Source organism: Ornithorhynchus anatinus, chromosome 12, assembly GCF_004115215.2.
Source record: "Ornithorhynchus anatinus isolate Pmale09 chromosome 12, mOrnAna1.pri.v4, whole genome shotgun sequence".
In the NCBI taxonomy this organism is placed as follows: Eukaryota; Metazoa; Chordata; class Mammalia; order Monotremata; family Ornithorhynchidae; genus Ornithorhynchus; species Ornithorhynchus anatinus.
Window position 1 is genome coordinate 13,915,148 of NC_041739.1, and position 27,009 is coordinate 13,942,156.

Below are 27,009 nucleotides of genomic sequence, written 5' to 3' on the forward strand. Positions count from 1 at the left end.
AAGACTGGGATTTCAAAAAGTGGAAATGAGACACATTGCATGGCCTCACACTCGTGTGACTTCGTCAATTGATTGGGTAGAACAACGAGGAGCTGTGCAAGAAAGCATTTACTTGCATGGGGGACTGGGCCAAAGCGTGAAATTTTAATGTGAAATTTCCAAGTTTTTAAAACTTGGTCTAAGTTCGCATCATGGGAAAAAGAATAGAAAAGAATACATTTCTAAGGTCTGTTGGAATGAGGAGTCTCGGCATGTAACATAGGAATTGGAATGATTAGGCCTCACTGTGCAAAGGGACCAAATAACCTCCTCACCGTGGGAGCCCAACCCTTTAAAGTCGCTCAGCAGCTGTCGCTTTCCTTCTTCTCAGGATCTGCCACTGTGAGGGAGACGACGAGAGTCCCCTCATCACTCCGTGCCGCTGCACGGGAACTCTGCGGTTCGTTCATCAGGCCTGCCTGCATCAGTGGATAAAGAGCTCGGACACTCGCTGCTGTGAACTCTGCAAGTATGATTTCATAATGGAGACGAAGCTCAAACCCCTTCGGAAGGTACGATGTTAGCAGGGAAATCGTCTTCGGTGCCAGGGCTCGGGTGGAAGGCAAGCAGGGATAGATGGCTGGGAAAGTAGATGTATTTTAAGGATACGTTTTAATGATACCTTCCCCAAACATGCTGTTATTCTTAGTTGGGCATTTCATCCAATGGAGCCTGTGTGTCTCGGGCCTGGAAATGACACCCCATACGGGAGAGTGAATACCATCCCCTCTCGGTGCTCGAGATATGGGTGAGCATCCTTATGTGAGGATCGCCAACTCCCTGCTACAGGTACAGGGCCAACGGTCACAGGCTCCACAGCCGAAGGCAGAATCAGAAAAACCGGTCTCGGCTAAATCATGGTGATTCTCCGCTCCCCTAGCTTCGTTCCTTCCACAGGATCATAGCTGTTCTTTCTGGATATCAGACAGGATTGATTTAGGAGGCTGGAATGACCTGGCATTCTCCCCTCCATTCAAATTTCTTCCAGCTGGAGGGAAGGATGGTAGGGACAAATGAGGGATCGGGGCAGTGCCGAACTGATATTTTACATGCTCTTTTAATGCCAACTTACTCACTGTACCTCGATCTTGTCCATCTCGCCACCAACCCCTTACCCTCCTCCGCCCTCTGACCTGGAACTCTCTCCCCCTTCATATCTGACAGACCACCACTCTCCCCATCATCAAAGCCTTATTAAAATTACATCTCCGCCAAGACGACTTCCCCGATTAAGCCTTGGCCTTCTTTTCCCCTACTCCCTCTCCCTTCTGTGTCGACTATGCACTAGGATCTGTATCCTCTAAGTATGTGATATTCACCCCACCCTCAGCCTCACATCACATGTTCATATCCATAATTTATTTATTTACATTAATGTCCATTTCCCACTAAATTGTAAGCTCCTTGTAGGCAGGAAATGTGACTAGCAACTTTGTTTTATTGTACTCTCCCAAGCGCCTAGTAGAGCACTTTCCACACAGTAAGTGTTCAATAAATACCACTGATTGACTGAGACAGAGCATTCGCTAGCATCTTCCGGGGCCAACAGGGAAAATACGGCTCTCCTTTTGGCTTTGTCTTTACTAGTGTGGGCCTCTGTTTTCTCACTCTCTTCCTACAGAATGCAAAATGAATTGGTATGCAAAGTTGTCATAATTTCATGTAATTTAATTGCTCAAGCTCGGAATTGCAACTACCTTCAGAAGGCCTTCCCACAGAAGGCAACAGATAACATTAACTAATCTTATATCTCGAGTGTCAGGCATTCCCTCTTAGAGGAGAATTTATCTTCTGAGGGGATTTTTTTTTAAGTGGTTCATTTGGCATTTGTGGATTGTCAGGGAAGGGAAAGGAGAGAAATGGAATATGTAGTGCAGCAAGCTGTCAGAAATGGGTAAATAGCTTATCCTTCTTACTCAATTTACCCTCTCTGCTCCCAGTTACATGACCTCATCTTGGTGAAATTTTGCTAAAACCTTTAGGATCAGATTATGTAAGGATACAAGTCAGAAAACGAAGTTAGAGACCAATTTGAAGTTGACTGAGAACAACTTTTAAAGGATACTGTTTTAAAGGAAAATGACTACATCCATTTGGATGCGTTCTTTAAATTCAGGCCTTTGGACTATTTACATGGAACTCCCCTCCATCTAACTCAATGCACAGCACACCATCGCCTCGCCTCTGCAAGACTGTAGATGGGAGGGTCCCAGCCTCCAAATGAGGAAGCAGAGACTGTGCAATTTAAATAATTAAACTGCCCGAAGCTGCTTTTTCATTTAGATGCCAGGCACGTGCAACCAAAGAACACTGCCTTAGAAATAAAAATTATAGCTTCCATGATGAGCTGGGTTGAGAAATGAAGGACGGAGGACAAGCGGCATTAGAGAGACTGGCCGGACGGCCTCCGATTTAGTACCGATAGTGACTTGGCTTTTAGAACGCCCTTTGTGGCCAGAACTTCTCCAAGTGGTTTAGAACTACAAAATATGAGCTCTGGCCCTCCGTGAAAAAGGTGCGTTCTTGTAATTATCTGAACCTAGACTTCATCAGTCTCACTGCCTACCCCTCAACAAAGTCCTGTGGAACTTCTTTCCTCTTCATATCCAACAGACATTCACTCTCCACACCTTCAAAATCTTATTAAGATTACATCTCCTCCAAGAGCCCTTCCCCACTTAAGCCCTAATTTTCCCCAATCAATCAATCGATCAATCAGTCTTATTTATTGAGTGTTTACTGTGTGCAGCATGCTTAGGAGAGTATAGTAGTTTGAGTCACCCCCATACAGATTTTAGACTGTGAGAAAGGATACGCTGAGAGGCAAAAGTAGAGTTTCTTAGTTGTTGGGTCTCCCAGATTCCTATGCCTTCCAGGACTAGTACCCTTTATTCACCCCAGCACAAGTCCCACAGCACTTATATACATATCCATAATGTTGGTATTTGTTAAGCGCTTACTATTTTAATGTCCACCTCCCCCTCCATCTAGACTGTAAGCTTGTTGGGGGCAGGAAACACATCTACCAGTCAATCAATCGATCGTATTTATTGAGCACTTGCTGTGCAGAGAACAGTACTAAGCGCTTGGGAGAGTGCTGTGTGATGATATCACAGAGCATTCCCTGCCCTTAATTAGCTTACAGCTATTTTGTACTCTCCCAAACACACAGTACAGTGCTCGACACACGGTATGCTCTCAATAAATATGATTGACTGAGTGCAAACAAATGGAGAGCCCAAGATACTTTCTTCCTCACCAGATCCACATTTGAGGCTCGCTTGGTGCTCGCAGGTTAGGGGAACAGAGTTGGTGCTCTTTCAGGTGTGAGACTGCTCTCCCATCATGGCCGCTTGGAAGAATTACCACCGACATGCTGGTTTCCATTCAGAGCTGTTCATCTCATGTGGGTGACCCTGGCTCCACTGATGCCTGACCCAGTGATGCTGTGACACCAGGAGGGCCATTCAAAGTCTTACTCTTTTGTGTCTTCTCTATCACTCCGATGCAGGGTTCTTTCCTTCCTTCTTCTTACCTCACTGAAATGGGGTCAGTAAGGCTTGTGATGGGATTTCCTGCCTCCCAAGAAAGTATCCAATCATGTAATAAGTGTGTTTCCAGGACACTTGGTTTTGGAAGTATTAGATTGGCCACAGTTTTCCCAGATGTTTCTCCAAATAAAACCTAATGGTTGGATTGTACAAATACCTAAGATAGAAAGCAATCAGTGCCTTTTGTTGTTTCCTTTAAGAGACTAATCAATCAGTGGTATTTACTGAGGACTTCCTGTGTGCCGAGCACTGTACTAAGAACTTGGAAGAGTACAATAGAGTTACCTAGAGTACGTGTGAACTCTGTGCTCAAGGAACTTATACGGTAATGTACAGTCTATCCAGTTGTGTCCCCAGATATGTTCAGAGCTTACCAAACCCCAACACTAACAAATGCATAGGAGATGATCCTCGTAAGAAAAATGATATTTATATGGAGTTCTGTGCCACGTCTTCCTTTAAATTCTGGCCGTCGCACCCTGATGCCTGTATGCCTCATGTTAGCCTTTCCCCTCTTTCTTCCGAGCCCCTCTCTCCTGCCCAACTTACTACTGTTACCCCCAGGGGAGCTGAGAAAACACATTCCCTAGTGAATGCCCCTGGTCAAAAGCTAACACAGAAGGAGACAAATAATAAATACTTCCATTTAAGCAAAGCGAGAAAACAAAGGTTTCAAAATAATAATTGTGGTTTTTGTAAAGCACTTACTTGGTACTAGTGAATGAATCATTGCTATTTACTGAGCACTGTGTGCAAAGCATTGTATTAAAAGCTTGGGACACTACAATAGAGCAAGTAGGCACGATTCGATTCCTACCCTCAAGGAGCTTGCAATCTAACGGGGGCAATATCATTAAAATATACATTCTGGTAGGGTAAAGAGTTCAGCACATAGTACAGTGCCTGGCACATAGTAAGCACTTAACAAATACCATTATCATTATTATTATTATTATCGTGGTACAGGGCTAGGTATATAAGTGATGTGAGGGTGGTGGAGTTCTGTGAGTGAGCCCGTCATTAGGCAGGGATTGTCTCTGTCTGTTGCCGAATTGTACATTCCAAGTGCTTAGTACAGTGCTCTGCACATGGTAAGCGCTCAATAAATACTATTGAATGAATGAATGAATATGAGGGTAAGTACTAGGGAGAGCTCTGGGGTAGGTACAGTTCAATTAGATCAGGCACAGTCCCCTCCTACACAGTCTAAGAAGGGAAGAAGAGCAGGCATTTTATTCCCATTTAACAGATAACCAAACTGAAGCAGAGAAATGTTAAGCGACTTGCCCGTGATCACGCAGAACTGGGATTTGAACTCAAGTCTTCGGACTTCCACTCCAAACTTTTTGCAGTCGGTCAAGCTGCTTCCCAAAAGAATCCCTCAGGGCAGGGATTAGTCTGAAATCTGCTCTGAAATCTAAGTGTACCTGTTGTACCTACAAACACCGCCTAGTAGAAAAGCGCATAGTACAGCGCTCTGCACACAGTAAGCGCTCAATAAATACGCTTGAACAAATGGATAAGTTGAACTTGTATAATCACTGATGAATAAGCAGTCCCGAGTGCTCATGGAACATTGAAGAGGCAGCCTCTCTCCTTCACAAGTAAGGCCTCAAACTAATGACAACCACCAAAGATTCTGTCTCCCGTCGCTCCTCTCAAGGGTGCTGAGAATGGACCTGGCTACATTTCCACCCTATCATAAGGTTTCAGGGGGTGGAGGGTGCGGGGGTTTCCTCAAATGTTCTTTTTTTTCTACCCCACTGCTGTCATCAGCGTCTGATTCGCTCACCTGAACCCGGTGATTCGTAGGATTGGATGATTATACGGTTAATTTGCTCCTTGATTTTCCCAACTGGATGAATTTGTTGAAGAACTTTCCCTTGTGGTCCAAATGATCCACTTTGCCTTTGGGAAGCAAATTAACTGATTAATAGCTCAGTATCCTAGCTCAGTACCCACTTCACTGGAGGCACCAGCCCGGCCCTGCCCGGCCCATCCCCTGGGTAATTTTATTTCAGTTTGTGTGAAGGTAAAGGCCAACCGAACGAAGCACTTAATTTGACCAATGATTCTGAATACCCCGCATTAGCCAATCGCAGATGGAGATGCAATCAGGAACTACAGCTTCATGCACAGGAGAAAGGCAAACCGTTAGAGCTTAAAGAAACTAGATGCTTATTGGGGAATCTGGGAAAACATCAATTAAATCTTACTTCCCCAATTCGTACGGTAATAGCACCAAAATCCACTGTTAGTAAACCCATCCAAGTAGTCTAATGTTTCCAGAGCAGAATCCAAATAGGTAACAGTGCAATGAAGGGGGTTATTTATAGAGTAATTTACTTCAACTTGAAGTCAGTAGTATGGCTATTTTAACACCTCTTGACAAAAACCCGTTATTCAGAGCCATTTCCACTTCTTCACCAAGTGTCAACTGTGCAGCTGAAAACCCTGGAGAACCACAGAGGCTCAAGGTCAGAGAACAAAATGACTAAATTATGCAATTTAGAGAGCAAACATAATATCATTTGAGAAAACAAAGTAATTTCTTATCCTGATATGGGAAGATAGTTTGGGATTCCTTCCTTTAAATCTCTCTCTTCCTTGACCCACTGCAGCTGAATCACTAATTGCGAAGGGCAACCTGAGGAAGCCACAAATGCTTCTGGCAGACTGGCTTAATTGTCCTGAGACGAACAGAGAATTCCACAGCTATTTCACGGTGCAATTTACAAGCCCCAAATATGGGACAAATCCTGTATCCATTTGGGAAGCAGTGTGGTCTAGTGGAAAGACCATGGGCCTGGGAGTCAGAGAACTTGGGTTCCAATTCCTGCTCCACCAGTTACCTACTGTGTGACCTTGGACAAGTCACTTCACTTCCCTGTGCTTGGTTCCCTCATCTGCAAAATGGGGATTCAATACCTGTTTTCCCTCTTACTTTGACTGAAAGCCCCACTTGGGACCTGATTATCTTGTATCATCTCCCCTGGTGCCTTTAGTATGGTGCTTGACGTATGGTAAGCAACTTAACGAATACCACAGTTATTATTTGTTTAGCTTTAGGGGTTTGTTTTGACCTGCACACAATTGGGGACACACTTTAACAGGTCTCCCTGTCATAACCACCGACGGACCATCAAAAAAATCAACTCAACATTTTCGTCTAACTGTTCCTTTGTTTTTAACAAACCTAAGGTTGTGGTAGGATAGTAAATGTTACAAATGTTATGGATAGATCAACCAATCAGTCACATTTATTGACTGCTTACAGTGTGCACAACACTGCATTAAGCACTTGGGAAAGTGCTTAGAGTTGGTTGATACGTTTCCTTAGAGAAGCAGTGTGGCTCAGTGGAAAGATCCCGGGCTTAGGAGTCAGAGGTCATGGGCTCTAATTCCGGATCCTCCACCTGTCATCTGTGTGACTTTGGGGAAGTCATTTCACTTCTCTGGGCCTCAATTACCTCATCTGTAAAATGGGGATGAAAACTGTGAGCCTCACATGGGACAACCTGATTACCCTCTATCTACCCCAGCACTTAGAACAGTGCTTGGCACATAGTAAGTGCTTAAATTCCAACATTATTATTATTGTTATTGTTACAGATGTGTAGTTTGTCTTCTCTAGACTTAAGCTGAAGAAACGAAGACATTTTAGGATGTTAGATATTGGACTTTTCAGGTCCAGTAAATGGCAGTGGAATCAGACGAGTGACAGAATGCAGACTCAAGTGGATGGCAGAGCAACTTTCTAGTTAGCAAATTTTGGTCCAGGTGTCAGACTATTAACTGGAGTTGGACACTGAGAGCCCTGGGAATCTTTCAGGTGATGGTGAAGATATTAAATGACATTGGGCCCTGAAGTGACTTTGGAGACATGACTTGATAAGACCTAAATTGACAGTGAATTGTTTATAATAACTTTTTGAATATGGAACTCATATTACATCCCTACCGTTCCTGATCAATCATTCCATCAATGATACTCAGAGTTTGCCATAGTAAGTACTTGGGACAATCCAGACTATATATATTCCTCCTCAACGCTAACCTACTTACTGTGCCTCAATCTCAGGCCTCTCGCTGTCAACCCCTTGCTCACGCCCTGCCTCTTGCCTGGAACTCCCTCCCCCTTCACGTCTAACAGACCATCATTCTCCCCATCTTCAAAAGCCTACTAAATTATATTTACTCCGGGAAGCTGTCCCTGTCTAACCTCTCACCTCCTCATTCTATTCCCTTCCTTTCTGTCACCTACATACTTAAGTCCACACCCCTTCATCACTTTGATACTGATCTTACCCCCTCCCCACAGCTATCATTCATTCATTCATTCAAATTTATTGAGCGCTTACTGTGTGCAGAGCACTGTTCTAAGCACTTGGATTACAAGCACACACACACACACACACACATATATATGACTTCCCTTATTTTATGTTTTCCCCCCTCTAGATTGTAAGCTCCATGAGGAAAAGGATTGTGTCTACTTTACTGTGCTCTCCCAAGCACTTAGGGACTAGATTTAAGTAGAAGAAAATACCGTTTGATATAAAGAAACATTTCTTGATTGCAAGGGCTAAAAAACAATGGAAACCACATCTCCTAAGAAGTTGATGCAACTTTTCTCCCTGAAAATCCTTAAAATTATTAGATTCCAATATCTGTCTAATGGTTTAGGCATTTGCTTGCCTGGAAGTCAAACCATGTAGCCTGTAAGTCTCTTGCAGCTTTAGGATATTAAAATTCTGGGTTGTGTTCTTCATCAAGCCAAGATTACTGGCACCTAGCATTCTATGTTCATGTTTGAAAATGAAACCAAATCATACAGAAAAATCTGCTTAATATCTAATACCAAAGCCTGGGTAATTAGAATAATGAATTAAGGAAAATGTCACCTCTGAGAGAGTAAATCTTTAAATGGAGAAAATTAAAATATAAAAAGTAATTTAAAACATAATCGGAAAATGAAGCTGTGGGGAAAATTTCATTTGTAGCTGTTTCTCGATGCTTATGCGCATTTTAATTTGCTGTATTTCATGTTCCACATGGGTCATTGTAATATTGATTCATTCAGGTTTGTACTAGAGCTTATGTTTCAGATATTAGAATACAGGTAGCTAAAGTAGCTTCCATTTTGTTAACCGGCAGCTTTTCTTAAAGGAAAATTTGATTTTCCCTGGGGGTTGGGGAGCAGGGGGTGGGGGTGGGTGGATAGAGAACTGTCTTATTAGAAATGTCAATAGTAATCTAAATATAAATTGGCTGTCCCATGGTGTAATGGTAGCACTTAGATTGCCACAGTCATTTCACGATTAGACCAGAACTGCTTATTCAGACCCCTTGATTTTCCTCCTTTTTATTCTGTTGGGCATCCTATAGCCAATTCATTTCTTTCTTCCATGATGAAATGGGTTAGGGCAGAGAGAGGCTATAAAAGCCTCCACTAGCCAAGCTAAAGTCTTCTCTGGAACAAAGGACCGAACATTTGACACATTTCATAACTCACAATTATTAACTGCAAATCCTTTATGTTCACATTTTAATCAGCTTTAAAAAAATGTCATTTACCGTTCTGATATTTTGAGCAGTCTTGGGAACAAAGCATCTGAATGGAAATGGCACTTCACCAATCAAGTTGAAATCATTTTTGTTAAATGATTCTGTTTTGGTCGTCATATACATTACTTTGCATCCTAGCTTTTGCAATCCCAAATTATGTTCAGTATGCTATAATTACCATCTTGAAGGGCCCAAGAGTTTGAGTATCAGCAAGAAATATTGTTATGATGAAGTCGATTATAACGGAACATATCGCTCCCAAAGTCGCCACTCGGTAGTCTACCAATGTCAGATCGGATCTATTTCTGAAATCAGGCAATGCTGCCCAAGGACTTTCAGGTTTCGGGGTTCATAATTCAACCTGAAGTTATTACTATACATTCTTTAGGGATCCAACAGCCAGTAGTCAACTGCCTTAGTCAAGGATCAAAACAAATCAAACCACTGAGGCCATTTCTAAAACAATCCTGTGCAGGAGTTGTAGACACGATGTCAAATGTTTTGTAGAGAGAGTTGACAATGAGAGGGGGAAAGATCTGGGTCAATCAAACATTTGCACCCAAAATTTAGTTGTTGTATTTCGTTCAGGGTGGATAGATTGGTGAGGCCTTTTTGGATTGGGTGGCCTTTTCTTCTATTCTTTAGCTTGTAGCCTCCAAAAAAGCCTTCAGGAGGAGCTTGGGAATGTCTAGGGGAGCCAGCAGAATCACGAGGGGGACAGGCCGGGGGGTACTTGGAGGGGTCTCCAGAGACACCAACACTTTGGCCTCTCTAGCTGCTAGATCTGGATGGGCTAGGCCGCAGTGGCCTCTGTGGGGGGGATGGATTGCAGAAAGGGTGTAACTGAATCCCTGCTCCAGCATGATTTGCACCTTGGATCCTATAGGAAAATACAATTTACTTTGGGTTAAATGATTTCTCATTTGCGGGGATTTGGTTTCTGGCCAAGGCTTCCGACAGAGGCAATCAACTTGAGTCATTTTCTGAAAGTTTTTATGTTCCAAACTCAAGCATTGATATTCCTTTGACTTTTCAGAACATTCCGGAATGAAATGTTGGGGTCGATGAGGTGAATTAGCCTATTTTTTATAACGCTCTTGAAGTATTAGAGGAGACATTGTTCAGAGTTAATGCAAACGATGGAATTTTAACTGCTATTTGAAGGTTATGAGTAACGTGGATTGGGAAAAAAAGAGCTGTGTCCGTGTTCTCCATTGCCCTTTTCTCCTGATAATTCTCAAATCACTCTCTCTGCTTGACCTTCAATTTGTCCCGGTTGAGGTGCTGAATGCAAACGTATTTCAAAGTTGCCATGCTTGGTTTCATCCGTCTCTGCCATGGTACCAATCTTCCAGATGGCAGTGTGGCTAAGTCCGTAGAATTATCCTTGTCAAATTCCTTCATGTCGTTTCCGACCCATGGCGACTCCGTGGACACATCTTCTCCAGAATATCCCGTCTTCATCTGTGGTCATGGAATAAAGGAATCAAATTCAGATGACCTTTGATAAATTGGAGATATGATCTATCAGAAACTGGATAAAGTTTGAAAAGGGGGAAGACAAATGCTTGTTACTAATATCAAATGGAGTAATTAGTATCATTATTATGGCATTTATCATTTTGATATTTGTTAAGCACTTAAATGTGTCAACAACTGTTCTAGGCGCTGGGGTAGATACAGGCACAGTCCCTGACCCACATGGGGCTCACAAGTCTAAGAAGAAGGGAGGACAGGCGTTGAATCCTCTTTTTACAAATGAGGCTCAAAGAAGTTAAGTGACTTGCCCAAAGTCACAGAGCAGATAAATGGTGGTGCAAGTGATTAGAACCCAAGTCCTCTGATTTCCCGACCCATATGCTTTTCACTGGGCCACACTGCTTCTCAAAGCTACATGTCTTCTAAACCTTCTTAAGGAATCTTTTGGGAAAATCATGTCAGGTCCACTTGGCAGAGTAATAATTGTAATAATTATTATGATAGGTGTTAGGTGCTTACTCTGTGCCAGTAAGCTGAGACACTGTACTCAGCACTGGAGTAGATCCAAGCAAGTCAGGTTGGACACGGTCCCTGTCCCCCAGCGGGCTCACAGTCTTAATGCCTGTTTTCCAGATGAGGTAACTGAGGCCCAGAGAAGTGAAGTGATTTGCCCAAGGTCACGCAGCGGTCAAGAGGCAGAGCTGGGATTAGAATCCAAGTCCTTTCGACTACCAGGCCCCTGCTCTATCCTCTAGGCCATGCTCTTTCTGACAGCATTTGTGCATTTTGATTCGGCACACCCTGAAGACAGAATTCAGTATTTAAGGCTCATGGAACAGCCCCACACCCACCACTTCATGACTCCGCTGTCCATAGGGGCAGCTGCTCGGCTGTAAGTTTGAGTCCAACCTCCAGTCTCGGTTCACTTCCGCAATCTCTGCAGGCAGCTAATAAAAAGGAAAGTGCAGGTCCTCTCCCTGGGCCCAGGCAGCAAACAGAATCAGCCAGGATGATCCCGTGGGTCTCCTCCAGAGCAAGACCTAACTCAGGTGGCATTAAATGAATCACTGAGCGAGAAGACCTTGATAGGGAACTCGGATTTTGATGAAATCCGGAAAAAAGAAATCCTCTATCCCCAGGTAATTCTTAAAACTTTAGCTATCTAATAGAAATCCATATTACGGTTTTAAAAGTTCACGAGGGCAGGGATCATCTCCCTACTCCATTACACTCTCCCAAGAGTTTAGTGGCATGCTCTGCACAGAGTAGGCAATCAATAAATACCGTTGGTTAAGACAAAAGGTTTTGAACGGTAGTTTGCCTCGAGGCTTGGAGTTCTAGATGAAGCTCACCTCAGAACGGAGGGCCGACGAGTTAGCAAATTATGTTTTCTGTTGGTTCAATAGCTTCATTTTGGTAATTCCTATTTACCCTCGCTATTTAAGAACATGTCAGGAGGAGCCTGGTGTTGCTTTCAAAGTGTTATTCCCTTCAGGGAATCTCTGTCGGGGACTGCTGACTGAAATCAAAGGAATCTGGGTGAGAAAATGGAATTCCACCGAATCCAGAAGGACCCACGGAATTTAATTCAGAAAGAGGAAGGGAGAAAGGGAGAAGGAGAAACTTTTCATCACTTGCCATCGTCCTGCTTGCTGTTTTCTTACTGATCGGCTGAGTGTGATGCCTACCCTCCGAGCTTTTTCATCAATTTTCTAATAAGGTTCATGATAAGAAGTGATAGCTAATATTGCATAGGTCAGGTAGCACTGCCTTCTTCTGGGATTAGTTTTCTTTTAGCCTGATTTGGTGGATACTTTGCAATCTTTGACACACCAGAAGGTTCTGTATTACCTTTGATTTCTTGACGCAGCTACACTGTGTTGTCAAGGCAACCCATTCCGGTGTTTTCTTCCCCCTAGTAAACCATCACCAGTGCTGAAAGCCTTAAATCACAAATCATTCCTTGTAATCTACAAGGTCAAATGCTTCCTCTGTATGCACAAAGCTATTACCTTTTTTTTATTAGAAATCATGTCATTAGAGTGCAAGAATTCCTGCTTGAGGGATAATGTGTATATTAAAGCATATAAGTTAAAATAATTCCATAACATTTATTCCCTATCTTGCTGCCCCAAGGATACGTGGAGCTGTTTAACCCAGGTAGCTTTGGTTTGGAAGCTTAAGCAAAAAGGTGGCACATTATGGCCGATTTGGAGGTAAATGAATTGCAGTCAACAGATTCTTGGCTTCAACTTTCACATGATATGTGAATTTTTTTAAAAAATAGCTTAGGAGACGTACCCTTTAACTGGTGTGAAGCACTTCCTTGACCCTTGTTTTTCTTCCCATTTAAAATACCATTTTCGAGAGCTCTCCTTATTCTTATCAGGGGGATCACTTAAGACACTTGAAAATATCTCCTGGACAGATGTGAAGTCAGTATGCCATAGTAGAGCACCTCGATCCCATCAGGTAAAATGCTATATTGAGACAGAAGTGGAGTGTTGTTCTCAGTCGTAGGTTACCGTAAGGATATTTGGAATAAAAGCCTATTAAATGACCAAACGTGAGAGAAAAGAACTTTGTGAGTTTCCAGTTGATTCATAATTTATTTTAATAGCAATTAAAACTGAAAAATGAGGACAGAAGAGAGGTAAAGAGATTTAAAGGCCCATGAGGTAACTCTCTTGAGTTAGAAAAAGAAGGAATAGTAGAAACCTTTGAAAATGTCCAGGCTTGTTTCTGAAACCTACACTGCTTGATTGCAGTCCGTCATTCTGAAGAGTTTCAGTGTCACTTTACTTCACAGAATGGAGGGAACTTCTTTTTTTTTTTTAAAAAAATTTGCTAATCTGAATGGGAAGACAAAAGAGCTCAAAGCAATTAGACTGGATTCTTGTTGGATTAAGAAGTTAAGAGCTGAGAATTTGAACTTCTTCATTTTAGTACTTCTGATTTCATGCCTCACTGTTAATACTAACTACTTACAGAAATCTAAAGCAATTCCCTTTCGCTTTTGCAGTGTGGTTTGTCTGAATCTGAGATTGGGAGGCTCAGTGGCCTTCCACTGAAGTTTAAGCTCTCTCTCTTCTCTGTCCTGAAGCTGGTATCACAAGAGGCAAATTCGTAACATTAAGGCATTTTCAAAGAAGAGGAAGAATATAAAGTCGGTATAGACCTCTTAAGTGGTCATTGTCTTATGTTTCTGAGCAAGTTCGGTAGTAATGGTATTTATTGAGTGCCTACTAAATGGCACGCACTGTACTACTCAGAAATTACCTCAAATAATAATTGTGGTGCCAAGCACTAGGCTAAATGACGGGATAGACGCTAGATATTCCGATTGAACATAGCCCCTGTTCCAATTGGGACCATAGTCTATGCGGGTGAGGAGGATGGATACTCCTCAGATGCAGATGCAGAAACTGAGGCCCAGAGAAGTTAAGTGACTTGCCCAAGGTCACCCAGCAGGCAAGTGGCAGAGTGAAGATTAGAATCTTCCCTCTAGTAGACCATCACCAATGTTGAAAACCTTAAATCACATATAATTTCTTGTAGTACACTAGGTCCGTTACTTCCTCTGCGTACATGAAGCTACACAGGTCTACGCCCTCTCTCCACTAGGCCCTGTGGTTTCTCTAGTCGTGTTCCCAGCCCACAGTTAGTTTACACTGATGGGAGTTGAACTGGCTTTATGCATCTGTGGAATATATTTTCATGAAACAGAGGGCAAATCGGGCCTTTTCTGCTATTTCAATTCAACATAGCAAGACATAGTCATCAAAACGAATTCCAATTATACCAGTAATTATTGGCAAACTAACATTGCTCTGACTAGGATGGAAAATTAGTCCCTTTGATCCCTTTTTGGTCACTGGAATTTGAGGGGTCCTTCATTCGCACATCAGCAGGTCAGCAACCATTTATTAAGTCCCAACTCTGCCACTTGTCAGCTGTGTGACTGTGGGCAAGTCACTTCACTTCTCTGGGCCTCAGTTCCCTCATCTGTAAAGTGGGGTTGAAGACTGTGAGCCCCACGTGGGACAACCTGATGACCCTGTATCTCCCCCAGCGCTTAGAACAGTGCTCTGCACATAGTAAGCGCTTAACAAATACCAACGTTATTATTATTATTATTGTTAGCACAGGGTGCATGCTGCAACAACTCTCTGTGAATTTCTACAGGCAGGGTGAGGAGAAGCAGTGTGCCCTAGTGAAAAGAGCACAGGTCTGGGAATCAGAGGTCTGGGGTTCTAATCCTGCCTCTGCCACTTACCAGTTGTGTGACCTTAGGTAAGACCCTATGTTTCCATTTCTGCATCTGTAAAATAGGGATTAAGCACCTGTCCTTCCTCCACACCTTAGACTGTGAGCCCCATGTGCCTGACTTGATTATGTGGTAACTTCCCCAGTGCTTAGTACAGTGCTCGACAGATAGTAAGAGGTTAATTATAGGTGGGGGTGGTTAAGGGTAAGTACCTAAGTGCTTAGGATTTCAGAATCAAATGCATAGATGGCACAGTAATGAGGAAAATAATGTGGTTGATGAGAGGTTAATCAGGGAAGCCTATCTGAAGGAGATATCATTTTAGTAGGATTTTGAAGTAGTGGTTTGTCAGATAGGAAGGAGTAGGGACTTGTAGAAAAGAGGAAGAGCTCAAGAGAGGAGTCTAGAGTGAGAGAGACAAGATTGAGGCACAGAGGTTGGATAGGCAGCCGTTGGAGGATTCTGAGAAACGGGAGCAGATGCAGAAATGATTTTCAGGTCACAGGTCAACACACAAAAAAAATGTGCTCATGTTTTCCTTCACAGTATAAGAATGTCTGCTCTGGTGACCTTAATTTTTCCAACATTTAAATACCTGGGCTTTTGATGATACCATTTTCAGTTTGGAAAGTCTCTGTGTAAATTTGGAAATAGGAAAAGTGAGGGGAAGTTCTGAAAAACTTTGCTAGTCTTGTACAAGAACTAAGCAACCAATCAGTGGTATTTATTGAGAGCTTACTACATGCAGAATACTGTACCAAGTGCTTGGAAGAGTACTATCCAACAGATTGAGCAGACATGTTCCCTGCCCATAATGAGATTACAGTCTAGAGGGAAAGCCCTGGAAAAGAATATTCAGGTGGGAATTAGACATAGTCAAGTTGGAGGGATGGGTGGGGACGGGAAGTGAGTCTCATGGTGTTTATGTTCATGGCCAGAATTCACTTTGGTTGATCCTGACCGACGACGAAGGTCTTGAAATTGAATTGGCCTCAAGGGATCCTTCCAGCCTGGAATGAGACTCCTGAACCAATCTTAGTCCAGGCTCATAAGGAGGGATGGATTGGAATCATAGGGGGCTGTGTAAATGAGAGGCAGTTTACCTCCAAGTCAGGCAAAATGTAGGACCCTGCAATGGAAACGGACCACAAAACCCAAATGCGTGATCTGAAAACATTCTCTCCCAGCACCTCTTACACTCTGTAACATGTAGAGAAGCAGCATGGCTCAGTGGAAAGAGCCCAGGCTTGGGAGTCAGAGGTCATGGGTTCATATCCTGACTCTGCCACTTGTCAACTGTGTGACCCTGGGCAAGTCACTTCACTTCTCTGTGCCTCAGTTCCCTCATCTGTAAAATGGGGATGAAGACTGTGAGCCTCATGTGGGACAGCCTCATTCCCCTGTATCTACCCCAGCGCTTAGAACAGTGCTCTGCACGGAGTAAGCGCTTAACGAATACCAACATTATTATTACTGAGCAGCATCTGCTGCAGTTTTGGCTCCTCTCTAGGTGAAACCGATGAGAAGAGTATAGGCGCAGAGAGTAGGATTTGATTCTGGATTTCCTAACTCTTTCAAGTTCCTGAAGCAGGAGTTTCATTTCCAGACTACCGGACTGTAGTCTCAACACCAACCTCGTTGTTGACCGACGCTTCCTTTTTCACATGAATTTAGCAGGCTCCGGTTGCATCATCTCAAAATAAAAAAGAGGAGTTTAAGGGAAGAGTGTCTTGTCTAGTTCTGCAGAACAATCTATCAGTCTTCAGGCTCGTTCTGCATCTGACTGGCCCGTAGTCTGTGATAGGATGCCTTTCCGTATCTGAAGTTTGTGCAAATAGGCGACGGCCCACAGACTTTCAATAGCATGAACGAATACGCGATCCAATCGTACGCAGTATGCGAGCACCTAAGAGAGAGGTACAGACAGGGACTTGGTGTAGCCCTTTCCTTCCTCTTCTCCTACAGGGCATTGCCCCATCTCTTTCTGTCCCTTCATGTCAAGGCCCCACCCTCCCTTCCTTTTCCTCAGCTATTAATGTGGCTAAAATAACCCTTGCGCAATCGACAATCTATTTTATAGTGGGTGTGGTGGTTCCTCCTTGTGCTGAGGTGTTTGCGGAACTTGTCACTGTTTCCAAGTTTATCCCCTGGGGTCCGGATCTTAGCGGAGTCTTTGCTCACGGAGAACGTTCGAACCTCCTTGGGGACAGGAGACAAACACGAGTTCTCCATGGCGCTGAAGTTGTTGTCCTGCGTACCCCTCTGGGGTGACTCTGGGCCTGGTGCGGTGTTCCCTGGTTTCCACTGGGGAGGGTCGGTGGGATGGGCTTTCAACCCTCTCTGGGGGTCCTTGAGAAGCCTTAATAATTATAATTATGGTATTTGTTAAGCGCTTACTATGTGCCAGGGGTGGATACAGCATATCAAGTAGGACACAGTCCCTGTCCCACATGGGACTCACAGTCTCAACCCCATTTTCCACTTGAGGCCCAAAGAAGTAAAGTGACTTGCACAAGGTCACACAGCAGACAAGTGGCAGAGCCGGAATTAGAACCCATGACCTTCTGACTCCCGGGGCCGTGCTCTATCCACTATGCCATCCTGCTTCTCATGTACACTTCTCATGCTCCTTCTGCCTTATATGTGAATGCAGAACTCAGAGGCAGGTCCCCTGTCCCAACCAACAGATGATTTCTTTTCACCTCTGTAATACGTGCCCCATTCCCTGTTGGTGATTCTGCAAAATACCACACTGGATTGCAGAAGCAAGCATGTTTATAGATGGTGAGATTGAGCCCTCGCCTTAATGTATATAAATAAGAATTATGATTTTTTTTATGGTATCTATTAAGTGCTTACTGTTTGCCAGGCACTGAAATAAATTCTGGGGTAGATAAAAGCCAAGTGGGTTGGCCATAGCCCACATCCCACATAGACTAACAGTCTTAATCCTCATTTTACAGATGAGGTACCTGAGGCACAGAGAAGTTAAGTGAGGTGCCCAAGGTCACCCAGCAGAGAAATGGTGGAACTAGGATTAGAACCCAGGTCCTTCCGACTGCCAAGCCCATGCTCTATCCACTAGGCCATGCTGCCTCTCAATTTTTGTTAAGTGATGATATCTAAGTGCTTACCGTGCCTCTGACTGAGCACTGTACTAAATAAACTCTACTGAGAAGCAGCGTGGCTTAGTGGAAAACACACAGGCTTGGGAGTCAGAGGTCGTGGGTTCTAATGCCGACTCCACTTGTCAGCTGTGTGACTGTGGGCAAGTCACTTCACTTCTCTGGGCCTCAGTTACCTCATCTGGAAAACGGAGATTAAGACTGTGAGCCCCACGTGAGACAACTTCATTCCCTTCCATCTCCCCCAGCGCTTAGAACAGTGCCTGTGGGCAAGTCACTTCACTTCTCTGTGCCTCAATTACCTCATCTGGAAAATGGAGATTAAGACTGTGAGCCCCACGTGAGACAACCTCATTCCCTTCCATCTCCCCCACCGCTTAGAACAGTGCCTGTAAGTGCTTAACAAATACTATCATTATTATTACTAAACACTGGGGTGGAGACACTACAATTAGATCAGTAAACTCTTCGAAGGCAGGGGTGGTGTCTGCCAACTCTCTTGTACTCTGCTGTGCTAAGTTTTTAGTACAGGGAGCGCTCTGCATACAGTAAGTGCTCAGCAAATAGCAGTGATTGATTGATAGACCAGATAGGGTCCCTGACCCATATAGGGATCACAGTCTAAGTAGGAAGGAGAATGGGTGTTGAGTCCCCATTTTGCAACTGAGGAAACTGAGGCACGATGAAGTTCAGTGACTTCCCAAGGTCACTCAGCAAGTGGGTGATTGAAGAATTCAACATGCAGAGCGCCTCCCCTGGCCATGTCATTGTGCTGTCGTTTCGCAAACAAGTTTTCCTTCCGTTCTGTCATTCTAAGAAATTGGATCGTGAACTCCAAACAAATAAACATCCCGTCGGGAAGACGCTTTGGAAAACAACACTACACTATTTTAAAGAGCTGGATCGATATGTGCAAAATGTAAATGCAAAGGAAGCGAATTCCCAACAGACCAAAAACCCCAAATCCCATTTCTACACCTTCGCGGGTAAGTGGTTTCACTTTGGAAGATGTGGACCGAACCCGTGACTTCCACCCTGGGGCCATGATGTTCCCCCTCTGCTGAGCGGTGATGACCGTGCAGAATCGCAGGCAGTGACACAAAGTCACTGCCCATCATTCACAGATGAGCAAGGAGCGTCTTCCTCTTCCCAGTCATCTGGACCGGATCTCCAAGGATGGGCTGGGTGGTTGGCCGAGGAGACAGTGCCACCTAGCAGATTGCAGAAACACACGTTGCCTTTTGCAGAGCTATAAAATCAGTAGTTTTCCCTAACTCATCTGCACAGGAGCCACTGGAAGACAGTTCTTGGCACCCTAACCCGGAATCCTCTGTACCTTTCTCTCTGTATCTCGTCCAGATCCGTGGCAGGCAAGGAGGGGAGGAGGAAATGTAAGAAAAGGGCAGAACTGGCGTGATGTGCCCCAGTGGGTGATGAGAAGCACGTGAAAAACAGGAATGTACGATGATGAGATACTAGCTGGCACGTGAAGAAAGCGCAGAGGGATTGCAGCGCTCAGAAGATGGCATAGACTGAACCACCAGCAATACAGTCCAATAGTTGTTGGTTCCTAGTGTTCTTAGGCTGGTATTCCGTCACCAGCAAGGACTAAAAACTGAGCTGGACAAATGTAAGGAACAGAGTTGAAAAGACAGGAAAGACAGAACCGGGGTGAGTTGGGGGAGGCGGGGCGGGGCGAGAGACAGAGAGAAAGAGAGCGAGACCTGCCTATGTCAGCCTCGTGGAAATCAAAACAAAGTCTGATCACATCTCTAATTTTAGCCGTTTGCCAGACAAGTGACCCGAGCCCTTCCTTCTCCGGCGTAGCCCAGTCCTCAGCCCATGACAGTGACTTTCCTGGCAGCAATCGCACCGGCCTTCTGGATGCCCTGGAATCGGCCTGGCCCAACTAGCAATCCGAGTTTCCAGCTTGGCTAGAAAAGCTCTCTAGGTCCGTCACCCATCCGGGAGGCACGGTGCCAGATGCCATGACAATGGTGGACACCACAACAGTTATGGCTGCTCTTTCCACTTCTAGAGTGGTGCACTTCTCCTCCTCTTCTTTGTCCCGCTCCTCCTCCTCGTCCTCCTCCTCCTCCTTTTCTTCCTTCCTAAGTGGGGCCTTAAGAATCCCAAAGAATGACAGAATCTCAATGAATGGGTCCATCCCCCCTGTCAGAACATGAGGTCACCTCCTCGGGATCCTTAGCGCGCCCCTTGCCAATCTCGTTTGTGGAATTCCCCGGCTCCAAGCCGATATGGGATTTTTCTCACTTCCTGCCACAGCGACAGACCAGCCTTTGAGTCAAAGGGAGTAGGGAGGAAGTGAAGTGGTCGAAACAGAGAAGTTTGAGGTGGGCCCAGAGCAGAAGTTCAGGTGTTAAGATCCACGCCCACATCTCAGGAGCTCCGAGTTTGGGAGGGGTGCCGATCAAAGCCGAGATCCAGCATCCTCGTGAAGCTCTGGGGCCGCGGAAGAGGAAAAAATGTCACCGTTTCGCTGGAAACTAACCCCTACCTGCAGACGGCATGACCCACTGAACCGAGGCAGAGGAACCAGGCCACTTGGAGACGCCCGCACCTTTGGGTCACTTGCCTTGGGAGACCACCAACCTGGGCTCCCGGGAACAGAGCCAGCTGCGAATGGCCAAAACAGGGAAACGGCAGCCGGAGAGGACCCGACAGTCATGGGCTCCGGCCATCCAGCCGGCCATCTGTAGGTAGAGGCCAGGCGTCGGCCTTTGCTTCCTTCGGGCAAGAGTCCAGATTCTGCCCCATCCCTGCCAAGATGGACGATGCCACTTGTCATCCCACCTAAAAAGTGACACCCTGGTCAATTCACCTAGCCAAGGTAGTTTCCTCTGCTGACCACAGTCCTGGAAATCCCTGGTCTAAGTCTACCCTCTAGTGGAAATCTTTATCCACGACATACACTGCGTTTTCCAGAGGCCTGACTGGTTGTGTCTTGCAGTACCTTAACAGGTCAACCTCAGAGGAGGAAACGAAGGGGAAACGTGGAAACATAAGTGGTTTATCAGCACGTTGTTGTATATGGATGCATATATACGTTGATCGTCTTGACCTGGAAGAGTGAACTCGTGGGTTTTTTGCTCTGACAGGATAGTAGTAGGGATATCGACTAATGGAGCCCACAAGTCTTCAACCTGCGTCTGCATACCCGGTCCTAACTGGCTCACCCCCCATCCAAATAATAATAATAATAATGATGGTATCTGTTAAGCACTTACTCTACGCAAAGCACTATTCTAAGTGCTGGGAGGATACAAGGTGATCAGGTTGTCCCACGAGGGGCTCACGGTCTTAATCCCCATTTTACAGATGAGGTAGCTGAGACCCAGAGAAGTGAAGTGACTTGCCCACAGTCACACAGCTGATAACTGGCGGAGCTGGGATTAGAACCCATGACCTCTGACTCCCGAGCCCAGGCTCTTTCCACTGAGCTACGCTGCTTCTCTATCATATCCCATCGTATCCCACCATACCGCTTTCCCGATCTGTTCCCCGTATTGGCTGCAGCTTCCCCTCAGCTGTTTCAAGCTTCTCTGCTCCCCATTTTTCCCTCTTTGGCCATTAGTTTTCTATCCACGAATGAATTTTATTAAGCACTTATTTTTTATGGTATTGGTTAAACGCTTACTACGGGTTAGGCACTGTACTAAGCACTTGGGTAGCTATAAGCTAATCAGGGTGGACACAGTCCAGGTCCCACATGGGGCTCAAAGTCCGAATCCGCATTTTATAGACACGGTAAATGATTCATTCAATAGTATTTATTTATTCAATAGTATTTATTGAGCGCTTACTATGCGCAGAGCACTGTACTAAGCGCTTGGGATGAACAAGTCAGCAACAGATAGAGACAGTCCCTGCCGTTTGACGGGCTTGCACAGAGAAGTTAAGCGACTGGCTCAAGGTCACACTGCAGACCAGCGGCAGAGCTGGTATTAAAACCCAGGTCCTTCTGACCTCCAAGCCCGCGCTGTATCCACTAGGCCATGCTGCTTCTCTGCGTACAGTGGACAGAACACTGTTCTAAGTGTTTAGAAGAGTACAGTACAAGAAAGTGGGGTAGACATGCCCTCTACCCACCAGGAGCTTCCAGGCTAGAGGCAGAGACATTAAAATAAATTACCAAAAGGGAAATTGCAGAGTGTAAGGACATGTACATAAATGCTGTAGGGCTGAGGTGCATTATGTTACACTGTTCTTACCATGTGACTTGCTTTAAAAATCTACCCTCAAGTGTCTCACACCCATTCTGTCACACCTCTGGCAAATGGGTTCACTAGAAACCGTCTGAGCAGGTGTACGGAAATAAGGCCAAGAGCAGGAGACTGAGCTGGAAGTCTGGCCTGAGTGTGGGGCTGGGGACATCCTCCCCAATCCTAAACTAATGCTGCAGAAGAGAAGTTAGAATCTTCTCTCTCTGTCCTTATTCCAGTTTAGTCTCCCTAACTACAAGAAGGGAGACTCGAGCTTCGTGAGTTCCATAACCACTGCTGACAAAGAATGAGGCTGGAGATCATTTTTTATGACATTTTTGCATCACAGCTTCCCCCGGGGGAAAATATGGGTGATCCAGGGAGTTAGGTTTAGTGATATCAGTGGGAATTTTTAGTGGGATATTTAGTGGGAAGCAGCGTGTCTCAGTGGAAGGAGCCCGGGCTTGGGACTCAGAGGTCATGGATTCGAATCCCAGCTCCGCCACTTGTCAGCTGTGTGACTGTGGGCAAGTCACTCAACTTCTCTGTGCCTCAGTTACCTCATCTGTAAAATGGGGATGAAGACTGTGAGCCTCATGTGGAAAGACCTGATTGCCCTGTGTCTACCCCAGCACTTAGAATAGTGCTCTGCACATAGTAAGGGCTTAACAAATACCAACATTATTATTATTATATCAGCTTTGGTTACCATCCTGATTGCGACTGACAGGGTTGGGTACTAGTGGATAAATGTCAGGAAGGCGTTTTCAGGTCTTTAGGAGTGACGTGTTTTATCAAACATCATTCCATCAGATGGCCGAGACAAACCTGAAAAGTAAAGAAAGAGGTAGAATGAGTGGCAGTTTAAGTTAATTTTCCTCCTGAGAAAACATTCTCAGACAGGTTTTTCGGCATGTAGTGACTGCTATAGGCCTATCGAAAAATATGGCCTAGTAGTTAGACAATGGTCCTGAGAGTCAGTTCTAATCCAGGCTCTGCCACTTGTCTGCTGTGTGTCCTTGGGCAAGTCACTTAACTTCTCTGTGCCTGAATTACCTCATCTACAAAATGGGGATTGTGAGCCCCATGTGGGACATGGACTGTATCCAACCTGATTAGCTTGTAGCCTGGCACACAATAAGCACTTAACAGATACCGTAAAAAAAGTTCTTCCCCTCCTCACAGGGCATGTCCCCAGAAGCTACAATCCCAGATTGTCTTTCGTGTTCCAGCCAACCATCTGCAGATAGAAGCCAAGCATCTCACTTCCTGCCACATTAACCGACCCAGTTTTGAGGGAAAGGGACTAGGGAGGAAGTGTAGTGGTTGAAATAGAGAAGTTTGAGGTGGTCTTAGAGCAGAAGTTCAGGTGCTGAGATCCGGACCCACCATCCCAGGAGCTCAGAGCTTGGATGGTGCCTATTAAAGCCGATCCAGCATCCTCATGAAGCCCTGGGACACTGGAAGAGGAGAAAATGTCACTACATAATCACGGTGAATGTGACTTTATTTGGAATCTTTTTAACCCCTTTCACGTGTCTTGAATTCAAGCGAGATTCCTCTTGGAAATGATGAAACCCTAACGTGAGGCTTTGAACTGAATGACAGGCTGTAAAATATGAAAGGTCGCTGGTTCAGATATTGCAAGCTGTGGTTGAAAAAGAAGGGTTAGCTAGATTACTTCTACACCGACCATGAAGGGCTGTCATCTTGCCTTCCTAAACTTTTCCACCCTTATACGTGTAATTATTCAGCCATAGTTATACAAATGCCCTAGGAGGATTGATGTTACCTAGTAGAAACAAAAGAGTCTCAGGATAAACTCTAAGTCCTTGCGGATAACGTATTTGGGTTTGGAAAATAGGTGGTAGGATCGTGTTTTACTTACAAATAGACTTACTCTCCAGGTTTATTCCAGAATGTGTCACTGAACTGTAAGGCCAGGGAAGAAAGATCAAAATGGAGGCAGCCGTGCCAGAGACCTAACTGGCGTTCTCCAAAGATCGCAGAGTTGAATGCGAGACAGCAGATGTGAAATGGGGTTATTGGGCTTAAAAATTCATCGCAACCACCTGCACTTTCTGGGAACTTGAAGGTACACGATGGACACCAAACCCACTGCCAAATTGTTGATATTTTCCCATTCAGAGAGACAGCCAACGGACACGATTTTGGATGAAAGACCAGAGACTAAATGCCATGAAACTCAGAAATGAATAGGTTCCGGGGCCTCGTTTTGTAGAATCACCAACTGTTGGTTTAGGATGGGTCCGGAGCTTCCACTTGCCAATGACTTAATGGGCGGTTCTCTATTTTGGCTTTCTGAAAACCGTCATTCAGTAGCTTAATCCCAGGCAACCAACGGGAGGCTGCTTGCTCTGAATCTATGCCTAGGCAGCCTTGTTTTTGTTTTAAGCAGTTTTGGGAGCCAAACTACATTGGAGGAAAACTGTGTTGGCATCAGTTGTTGGCAGCAGTAGGCTGGCGGCACCATGGTGGTTTCCTGCCTAAATGTCCCTGGCGCAAGGGCGAGCACTGTAACTTTCTGGATGGAATCTGTCAAGCTACAGATGTAGTTCAACGCATCCAATATTTGGTCTGGCCAGCCTAGTCCCCGGCTCCAAGCCAGAGACTGACCTCCAATCTCCAAATGTGTTCTTTGTCTCCCAGAAGGCGGCTGGTGAGTTCCAGGTATTCAGAATGGGTAACTGGATGAGGTTGATTCAGTTCCATGTTTGACCACTAAATAGAACAAATGAAAGGGAAAGCTGGAGTATCCAAACATTGATTTTTAGAAATAACTAGTTTTGGGGGAAAAAACAACTGGGACGATTATCAGAAAAGTTCAGAAATATGAACAATATGGGGTGGGTTCCTGTCGGAGAAAACTTAAATTCAGTTCAGTGCTATCCATTTTTCATTATCTGAACTTGCTGTGGTCTTTTCTGGGATAGGTAGATTCTGTTCTACTGAAATTGGAACATGTGTGGTTTTCTACTCACAAGGTGATATTAATATAAATATTTTAAATCATGGAATGTCGGCATAATTATAATTACTCTATTATTATTAATGTAGTATTTGTTAAGTGCTTATAGGTAGGTCCCAACTGGAGAAGCCAAGGTGCGCTTGGACATAATTAATTTCAATAGTCAATGCTTTTCAATTAGAGACCTAATCTAGTTTCAAAACAAACTTGCTATCCTCCCCTCTCTGAGGAAAGCAAACACTAAGTCTTGAACTGAGTAACTCTTGGCCCCTGGTAAACTGAAGTATCACGGCTCGAAAAGAAATAGGGAATCCATTCTGGGAAAGTTGTCAGCATTCCATTTCATTAAAATCTCTAGACGGGGAATCACCACCTCCCTTTGTAACCTGTCCAGTGGGTTTAGAGCCAAGGATTTCTTTGACTAGCACATGTAACTTAATGATAATAACGCTAGTGGTTTTCATAAAGTGCGTAGTATGTGTTCAGCACTGTGTTAATAACCGAATAAACACACTGTAATTAAATCAGAAATCCCTGACCCACGTGGCAGGGAGAGCAGTTATTTAATCCCCATTTAATATATGAGGAAACAGAGAAACAAAAGAGTTAAGTGACTTATTCCAGTTCACACTGCAGACTGCAGTGTCAGAGCCAGGATTAGAATCAATCTCCTGACTGCCAGGCCTGGGCTCTTTTCAGTAGGCCACCTGCTTCTCAAATGAGAACTCCGTGTTTCCCCTTCCTCTGTTCTAAGTGGAAAGAGAACAACCTCTCCCCACCGTCTGCACGGAAATCCCATTCTATCTAGCTTTTAGCACCTGGATTCTCGGTGGCAGAATGCAGGGAACTAGGGAAGTTGGTGTTCGAATTGGCCTGCTGTTAAGTTCAATTCAATTAATATTTATGTGGTGCGTATTCAGGGTACAGGAAGGACACTCTATGGGGTCCTAATTAATGAGCCAGCTATTGGCAAAAATAAAACAAAACAAAAAACTGGAAGATTCGGGCTTCCAGAAAAAAGGCTTCCAAACAAACTGGCACGAGCTGTATTCTCTCCCTGGCCTGACTTTTGGAATACTATCTATAGTGACTTTATGGTGAAAACTTGGCAAATTATCATGGATCCCAAGAGTTACATTCCAATGTTAAAGTTGCCATTCTCCCTTGAAGCTCAGTCACAGTGGCCTTGTTTTGCCCCATTTCCCTCTGACTTCTTTCCCAGCGTCAGGGCAGTTGCATCTTTGAGAAGCACTCTGCCTATAGCACGTTGCATGTGATCACACTGCCTGCGATAATAAGATAATGGAAGATAATGAGCCTCCTTAATATAGGGAGTATGCATTTGGCTACTCAAGCACTTTTCTATCAAGCACAGTTTGTGATGCTCACCTGCCTTAAGAGTGTAAGGTGGATTTATTCTTACCAGAAATCAGAGTCACTGATTAAAAAAACAAAAACAATGGACCCCCAGTTTGGGGTGGGGGCCTTGGAGGTTGTCTTTTGCAAAATCCAGCCCCATTATCAATCCAGGTTAATTTTGTTTTTTCAGAATGAGACCTCGGTTAATTGGGAAAACCAGAACAGAACAAAAACGGATAAACACAGGGTAAACTCAAGCTTAGGCCAATTATACAAAAACAATAAAAGAGTGGCCAACTAAAATAGTGTGGGCCTGCTAATAGACCAAGGCAGGACACCTCGACGAATAGACAGAGCCTCACCCAGAGGAATTAAACGATAAGCTCCTCAAAGAGTGGACTGAATGATT

General features: G+C 44.6%; 1 protein-coding gene across 2 annotated transcripts in view; it reads left to right on the top strand.

The window, feature by feature from the left end:
* MARCHF1 (membrane associated ring-CH-type finger 1) overlaps positions 1–27,009 on the top strand; it is a 495,472-nt gene that overhangs the window by 450,586 nt on the left and 17,877 nt on the right. For both annotated transcript variants that reach the window (XM_029076521.2, XM_001507921.5), the window contains exon 5: positions 371–551. In XM_029076521.2, coding sequence (XP_028932354.1) covers positions 371–551 — 181 coding nt within the window. The remainder of the gene's footprint in view (positions 1–370; positions 552–27,009) is intronic.